Source organism: Panthera leo, chromosome D3, assembly GCF_018350215.1.
Source record: "Panthera leo isolate Ple1 chromosome D3, P.leo_Ple1_pat1.1, whole genome shotgun sequence".
NCBI classification, from domain to species: Eukaryota; Metazoa; Chordata; class Mammalia; order Carnivora; family Felidae; genus Panthera; species Panthera leo.
The window spans coordinates 53345427-53354424 of record NC_056690.1 but is presented as its reverse complement, the minus strand read 5'-3'; the positions used below and the strand labels follow the sequence as shown (position 1 = coordinate 53354424).

The following is an 8998-nucleotide window of genomic DNA, read 5'->3' as shown; positions in this document are numbered from 1 at the left end:
CCCCACAGAGTCTAGTTCCCTCTATAGAGTCTAGTTCCCTCCACAGAGTCTAGTTCCCCCCACAGAGTCTAGTTCCCTCCACAGAGTCTAGTTCCCTCCACAGAGACTAGTTCCCTCCACGGAGCCAAGTTCCCCCCACAGAGTCTAGTTCCCCCCACAGAGTCTAGTTCGCTCTACAGAGTCTAGTTCCCCTCCACAGAGTCAAGTTCCCTCCATAGAGTCTAATTCCCTCCACAGAGTCCCCTCACTTCAAGATGGGCACACTGCAGCTGTTGTTGAAGCAGCAGGATTGTCTTGACAGAACAGATCGCCCACACTTCTTTCCTAGCACATAACCTTCCTGTCAGTCATGGTGCCAGGGAGAGGGAAGAATGTTAGATGTAGGGACATTTAGGAGGCCTCTACCCACCCAGGTAGCCTCAGGACTGTATCCTTCTGTGTTAAAACACACTTTATTACTTTGCATTCCATCTGGAAAAACAAATACGTTTTGAATATGGCAAACAAACAAACAAACCCAGAGAAGAGTATTTTATGTACAATTAGAGATAATGGAGCTCAACAATGACCTTGTAAAGACTCAGCTAAGACAAAAATGTTGATGAGCAGACAGAGTGTTCTCTCTGGGCTAAAGGCTGAAGATCTTGAATGACCAGAAATGATTTGAAGAACTGCATTGCCATCATGGCCATGTGCATGAAGTCATAACTTCTAAATCTAACATTGTTATGCTAGAGAATTAAATTTCTGAAGCTGTTTAAAAGGAGTGAGGCTTAATAGAGGTTACTGACAATCTCTTTCCATATCCATTTTTGACTTGAAATGGTGCTTATCACACACATTCAAAAATTTCACCATATGCTATTCTGGTCAGATGCCTCTTTTGCTTATGAGAAGAAACATGTTTTGTATTCTCACAAAGTCTGTGGACATTGTTAATGTAATAAACATCGCTATATGTCATACGTAAGCTACATCTACCTACTGACATTAAAAAAAATAGAGTAAAGTTCAAGAACTATTAACACAAGATTTGTACCGAGAAGGGTGTAGGAAGGAGCTCGATGTAAATTATTTTCTTTGGATGGATCATTTCAAAGTAGTTTACAAGAACACAAAATATTATTTACACAATACTAAACTTTTCCTAAATGTTCTATGATATTTCTATTTCAAAACTGTCTTATTTTGAGAATCGAGGAATATACATACAGCAAGTTTAACGCATAAGCCAATAGCCCTTAGCTTGAGCGAAAGATGTATTTAGAGTCTCCCAACACCGAGAAGGTGGCAAAAACTCAGCTGCACCTACGTCCTTTTTCCAAGCAGCTCGAAATGCTTTAGCAAAGACCTTATGACTCTTACATCATTATTAGTGACATAAGAAAAGGTGACAGAGACAAGAACTGGGGCTCTTGACACCAAGTGCCTAATCCACTGAAACACACTGCATTTTGTTTAAAGCGACAGATACCTTTCACTGGCACTGCCCAAATAGAAGTTTAAAAGCTGTTAATTGTTAAGTGAAAATTTTCCCACTGAATACGATCTTAAGGTTTTTTGAGAAACATCAAGATTTACTACCACCTGAATGGTATTTGAGAAGTAAGAGTGACAACATGTTTGGTTTGGGGATATTAACTAGAAAATTTAAACTAATCATGATCAGTTTATGAGAGTACCAAATTAGTGCCCAATTAGACCAATACTGTGAGCTTTGCTATGCTACTTTGAACAGTTTGGTCCAAATATCTATCTTCAGCTGCTATGTTTATTCCAGTTCATTCTGGTCATATCAGATGGGAACAAGGATCTTCTGTACTGATTGTATTATGTGACCCTCATAGCTCTGCTGGAGTTTGTAGGTTGCCAGGAACACTGGCAATGGGACAAATCACTCTTTCTGTCACTATCACATTTTGCGTGAGACGCGGCTCAAAGACTGTAGTGGAAGGTTGCACGAGAGAACCAGAGGCCGAGTAAGTCTCTGTTACCAAATAGCTACCAGGCTGCAAAGGGTCAGGCATGGCAATGGCTGGCTGGAGAACAGAGCCGGAAGCTGGCAAAGCGGAAGCTCCTTGACTGCCTGGCACAGGCTGGCCCCTAACGGATTCTGACTGTTGGATGTCTATGGAATAGCCACAGGGTTCAATCCTAGAATGGCCTTCTTGGGTAGGTGGCTGAGATTGTTTGGCTTCATCATCAATCCCGAGGCTAATCTCAGCAAGCTTTTTGAATTTGGGGCCAAGTGAGTCCAAGAAGCTGTCATCCAGCTCATCGGCAATAAAACTGCAACAACCCACGGAGCCCACGGGAGAACTGGGGGCACCCATTCCTTCGTTATCATAGATCAGCAAGCAGTCATTTGCTTCCTGGGTGTCGTCTTCTTCTGCACAGGCAAATGCTTTCTAAAGGTGGAGAAGAGTGGAAAAAATGAATTTTAAAAGCGTGTCAGTTGAAGAATACGGTACAGTTCGCAGAACTCAAGGTTTGATCATGAATGTGTGATTTAGGTAATCCATAGAAGTAAAGGCACGATTTGTATATCGACAGTCTTGTTACAGAAATTATCTGGTGTTTGGAGAACTGTATAGTTGACATTCTTTCAAAATTGAATCTGGCCTAGGCTCGTGTTTTAATTCTGGGTTTTGAAGGTACTAACGTGGATTTAGGCCTACAAAACGAATGTGTTCAAAGCCGGGAGGTTATTCACTAGGACAAGTGTGGGGTTTTCTGTGTGTACCTCTGTTAATGCTAGACTCCCCAAACCTTGTGGGAGCCTGACCCCTAACTAAGGCTCACACCACACCTCAGAAAATCCCAAGAGTCCTCATCCCAAACAAGTTCTCCCTGCCAGTCACTGTGTCAGGATCTGCTTTCTCAGCAACAGGCCACATCCCAGGACTTACCAGCTCTGATACTGAAGCTGTGTGTGAAATCTGTTCTAATGATGCACCAATCAAGAGGCAAGACCTTCCTCTTAAAGTCTTCTCTGTTCCTGAACCCTTGTTCCTTTCAGTTCTATGCTTCCTCACGCTTCATCTGATCTTCGATCATGTTCTTTTTTCCCACTTTGATTTTTGGGTCATTTATTCAATGGTTCTTCAACTTTTGGGGGCAAAGACCCCTTTGAAAATGTGAAAAATACTACAACCCTGTCTCAGAAAACTATGCATGTGTGTTCTGGCATACTTTATGGCATAGGAAACACAAAGTAAGCTGCTTTGTATTCCTAAAGAAGTTGCTGCTGATCCTGACATGCAAAAGATTTTGCTTTCCATTGTTATTCCAGCTGGGGGGATGAAGTTCCACTTGTTATATGATCTCCCTTTGTGTCTAAATACCATTTTTCCTTTTGACTAGTAGCCCCATTGTGGCAGCCACCTTACATCATCTGTATTATTTTGGCAAAGAACCCTATTTTTTTCTTACATTTTAACAAGCTGTAAATAAAATAACAACAACAAAAACGAATTGCAAAACTGAAGTATAGTCAAGTGAAAAGACATCTAATGTAAAGATAACAAAGCCACAGAGTTTTCGACCCAATTACCTGAGAAAAATAGGAGTCCAGGAAATTCATGCTTACTGCTCCTTCCCCATAGTCCTTATTGGTTCCTCCAGTGGAATGCCTTGTTCTCATCGTTCCAGACTGTCCTGCAGAACCAATGCCAAGTCCGGTGCCTGTGCCGAATCCTGCAGCAGCCCCAGATCCTGTAGCTGCTCCAAGCTTGGTGCTCAGTTCCATTCCCGAAGCTCCTTCCACCACTGTCCCTCCGGCGTATGTATTCATACAAACTTCTAAAAACGGGAGAAAATTCTGTAGCATCTTATGCTGTAATTTTTTAAATTGTTTTTTGATATCCCTGAACAGATGCCAAGTAAAGCAAATAAGTATGTAAGTGGGAGAAATTACAATTAAATGACTAGAGGTGGTCAGAACATCCTACGGTCTGATATGTGAGAATAACAGAGGAGATGAGGCTGTAACAGAGGACCTTAGCAGATGAAGTAGCTCTGCGAACATAGTAATTGAAAAATATACACAGGAAATAGGTTTTCAGTGACAAAAGCCAGAAATAATAAAGTAAAAACAGAATATTCAGCACATAGCCATGGAAAGCTTCTAAGGCAATGCTTATTTGTTTTCAGGAAAAAAAGAAATTGAAATTAAGCTGTCATATTGCTGTAGTATGGAAACTAAAGAGGGAACATGCATAATATAATCAAGCAAATTAGCAGGCACTAATTTAGTGTCTTGGAGCCTAAAGAAAATTTAACGAGTTATGACTATTCTATTACCTTTACATTACACTTTCATGGAAAATTATATTTTTTCTAGAGAATTCTGAATATAGTTTTTGCTATGTAAATAAAACGGGAGAAGCAGGTGAGGATCTGGGGTAGCTGATAAAGGCAGACATTTTGGGTGATCTCATGCAGACTTTGCAGGCTAGATATTTAAAAACAATCTGTTGCTATGTGTGGAATTAAGAAAAAATTTTAATATTAGGCATTAGTTCTTGTTCCTCCAGTGTATGCCTTAGTTGTGGCATTGAGATAATATGAATAAAATGGTCATTTGGTAAGCCAAAGAAATAAATAATTTCGCCTATGTCACAACATAAACGATCTTGTCCCATTATGCTTGAATATGAAACTGTTACTTGAACTCAAATCAGGGTATTGTTAGTTCTGGGGAAGGAAGAAGGGCAACAATATAGAAGATGTGCACATGTGAGGTTTAACTGCAAATATTACCAATGTTAAGAATAGTCAGAGTTGAGTGGTAGGTACACAGTATTTGCTATATTTTCCTTTACATTTTCTACATGTGAACTCTTTCCTAATTAAAAAAAATAGTAATTGACTGAGAGCTATACTTCAGTTTATCAGAGTTTGGAAAATATATAACAAATGTTCAGACATTAAAAATGGCGGCATCACTGGACAATGAACTTCAACGAACCTACTGAAACCTGAGCTAGGTCATGGAATTGACCCATATACTAATAGTAAATCTTTTCATTGAAACCCATTGTTCACTGATAACATCTCCCCAGCATGTGTACATATGTGCAAATTATTAAGAAAATGATTTAGAACACTTATTATTTTTCAGTATTTCTTATTTAATCCAATATTGCCTTAAAAATATCCATTTGTTGTTCACTTACCAGAATTTTCCATGAAATCGGCTCCATTGGCAGTTATAGGCGGCACACGAATATTTGTGATTTCCTGCAAACCAAAATAAATATATTTAAATGTCCCAAAAATAAATATATTTAAAAATGAACCAAATTTCATGGCAATATGGGTGAAATGGGCTGTTTGCAAAAGATGACTTTATAAGAAGCCCAAATTATTGCAGGGCTAACCATTTTTATGATGTAACATCTGAAGAGCTATGATCCTAAAAGTTTCCATTTATTTCAACATTGACTCACAGAGGTCTTTAAAGATCGAGGAGTGTCTTATTTTTATACCCCGCTACTGTTTTTCCTATCTGAATATAAATATGATTTTGCTCTATGTGATTGAAATAAATGTTTTAATATTTTTTTAATGTTTATTTATTTATTTTGAGAGAGAGAGAGAAAGAGTGCATTTGTGAGCAGGGGAGGGGCAGAGAGAGAGGCGAGGGAAAATTCCAAGCAGGGCTCAATCCCATGAGATCAAGACCTGAGCCAAAATCAATAGTCGGACCAACCGACTGAGCCTAACAGGTGCCCTGAAATGTTTTAGAAACTGGGTCCTCACCTTGTCTTCAGGTTGAGCTCCTTCGATTCCCCACTGATGAATTGTTCCTTCCGAACCATCAGGAACTGGGATAAATCCTCCTGCCACTCCCCCCATAGAACCCATCCCGCAGTCACAGATCAGCAGCAGAAGAGGGGCCACTGGTTATAAAGGAAAAAAAATATGGCAACATTTGAGTCATTTGGAAACAATTTGACGTGACAGTTGTCTGAAAAGTTACAAAGAAAATACAATATTTTCAGTACTCATGGAACATCTGATAGAAAGAAAAATTAGTTTCTACAAAATAAAGTGTAAGCATCCTAAAATTTCATATAATTATGAAACCGCAGGAGATAGATCATTCTTGTGATATGTGTATTTTCTTAAAATAGGGATTGTTTGATGAATGGTAAAAGTGGTTGTTCAATTCCTCAATCCTTTTCTGTAGTAGATATATATTTTTATTGCATTTATTTGTATATGCTGAGCTATGTATATTATGTCAGGTGAATACACACCTGATTGGTCAGGATTTTGGGCAGGTGGGCGGGGTAACGTTCCTGTAATCAGGACTCTACAGATCTCCTAGTAAACAGCAATTAACCGGCAAACTCCCTCCACAAGTAGAATGATGAGCTAATACCAATGCATTCTTAATTGTGATTTAAGAATCTCTAGCTTGGAGGGGCCTTCCAGTCAGGGTAATTTTCATTCTTTCTGTGCATATCTGTCACATCTCAGCAATAAAGATTAACATCATTCTCATGCTAATGGACCAAGAGAAAAATGTACTCTTTCTTGAAAAGAAGCCCTGGAAAGCTAGGTAGTCAGTGACCCCACCTTCACGTCTGGGCTGTCAAGTCTTCTTGAATCCTCACGTTTGAATTCTGTCCATTTAGAGGTGGTTTAGTGAGGGGTTTAAGAGCACAGCCTCTGGAGCCAGACTTGCAGGGTTTGTATTGTGTCTCCAACCCTCACCAGCTAGATACGTTATATCATCTTTTCTCATTTCTATGGGTTCATCCAGAGAATGGGAGAATGCATTTTATCTATATCATAGCTTATCGTGAGGATCAAATAAGTTAGTAGTTTAAGAAAGGGTAGTGAGTGCTATGAGGATTTGCTGGTATTGTTTGGATGGGTTACGTCAGTTATGCAAATTAGGTCAGTCCTGTATATTAGCTCTGTACAAAATGAAAAAAGGCCAAGTATATAAATAAAATAGGTTGGGCATAATTGATGTATTTTCTTAAGGTCTAATATAATGTTCATGTAAATGATACTACTACAGGCTTTTTTAAATTGCCATTCTCAATTTCATGACTGTTAGTGTGCGGGATTGAGTCCTGTGAGTTGACAAATTAGTTTTATTTTTTTTTATTTAAAAAAAAAATTTTTTTTTAATGTTTATTTATTTTTGAGACAGAGAGAGACAGAGCATGAATGGGGGAGGGTCAGAGAGAGAGGGAGACACAGAATCGGAAACAGGCTCCAGGCTCTGAGCCGTCAGCACAGAGCCCGACGCGGGGCTCGAACTCACGGACCGTGAGATCATGAGCTGAAGTTGGACGCTTAACCGACTGAGCCACCCAGGCACCCCGACAAATTAGTTTTTAAGGTGATGAAGGTACATCTGTACGCTGAGCATTTTTAGGTGGGCATGAATAATCTTTTAGTGATCTTGCTTGTCACTGTATCTGCAACATATATCTGGTTTTTATATATGTATCCAGAAAAAGTTTTCCAAAGTGTTGAGTGCATTTCTACGGTCTGAAAAATGTGTGTTGTGTCCTGCGCAAAAATCAAAACATGGCGTTTCAACACAGGAAGCAAATATAACACTGAGAATATAACACAGTGTGTCTTCTCTGATTGCCATCTGGAGCCCAATCCAAAATGTACAATGGCCTGCCTCTATGATTTATCCACACCCTTAAAGTCAGCATTTCAAAATTAAGCTCATCAGTGCCACCCTATGTATCTGTGCCTCATCTAATATTTCCAGTTTCATTGAGTGATTTAAGTGACAAGTGAATTCAGTGGTTCAGCTGGGTTTCTTATCCATTCTTCATATTCATCAGTCTCCAAATCTCCACGTAATGGAGATTACGTGTAAATCTCCATTACACGTACAACAAATATAATTGTTATATTGTAAATATAACAATGCCTCACACATTTACCCTTTCTTTTCCACTCTCATATCACAGCTCTGAATCTGGCTTCGATCATCTCCTTGAAAGTATCACAATAACCTCCTAACTGTAATTTCATTTCTAATTTAGCGCACACACCACTGCCCGTGTTATCTTTCCAAAACACAAATATGAACATGCTAGGTTTTTATTCAGACACGTTCAGCAGCTCTTTTTTCTCATAACTTAAGGAACAAACACCGTAACAGGTGTATGTAAGCCCTTTCAAATTGGTGCCAGTGCATTCTCCAGGTTCAGCTCCTTTACTGTCCACAGTTTCCCCATTTGTTAGCCTCCCAACATGTGAGTCCTAAAACAGGAGAAGCATTTTCTGGCTTTTGCCCAGTGCTGTTGCCCTTTGGAAACACTTTCCCCTCTTTTTGTACTTATACCTGACTCATTTTTCGAGCCACAATTTGATGATTCTCCTATTCTGTGAAGCCCCAGTAATAGCCCTTGGTAGTAAATTCTTCGATAGCTGTATCATGGTATAGTTTCTTCCATAGACTGAGACACACATACATCTGTGAACTACGTGAAAACCAGAATCAGGTTCCCTTTTTCAGCTGGATGCTTGTCAAGACTCACATAGATGCACTTGAAAAATTTGGTTTTGAAATCGAGTAATATGATATTGAAAAACTGAAAGGTACGTCAATTTCAGCTGTTAAATGACATGGTGCGTGATAACTGCAAAATAGGAAACACTTCTGAGGAAGGAGGAAGGAGAATATACGTGTGTTGGACGACTCTGGAGGTCACACCACAGTTGTAAATATAACAACTTACTATTTTTTTTTAATAAGAAGAGATATGAACAAATACAGCAAACATTAATATCTATTAAGTCCGAATGATGGCTATGTGTGTGACTGTCATGTAATTTTCTGTACTTCTTTGTGGTTTGAAAGTATTTCACAGATTTTTAAAAAGTTTAAGTGAAGGGGTTGGAGTAGACTTGATTATCACTCACAGTCATTTTATTCTAAAAGCCTATGGTTCTGTAATAAATTTGGGAAGGGATTGTGAATTTTTCAAAGGTTTTTCTTATATAAGAG

General features: G+C 39.0%; 1 protein-coding gene across 1 annotated transcript in view; it reads right to left on the bottom strand.

Annotated features, from left to right (window-relative positions):
• Positions 1 to 1637: 1637 nt before the first annotated feature.
• The window catches only part of DSG3 (desmoglein 3), a 31190-nt gene continuing 23829 nt past the window's right edge, over positions 1638 to 8998 (bottom strand). Inside the window, 4 exon segments of the mRNA XM_042910509.1 lie at positions 1638 to 2408; positions 3554 to 3801; positions 5178 to 5241; positions 5764 to 5903. Of these exon segments, the coding sequence (XP_042766443.1) occupies positions 1791 to 2408; positions 3554 to 3801; positions 5178 to 5241; positions 5764 to 5903 (1070 nt within the window). The 3' untranslated portion in view covers positions 1638 to 1790.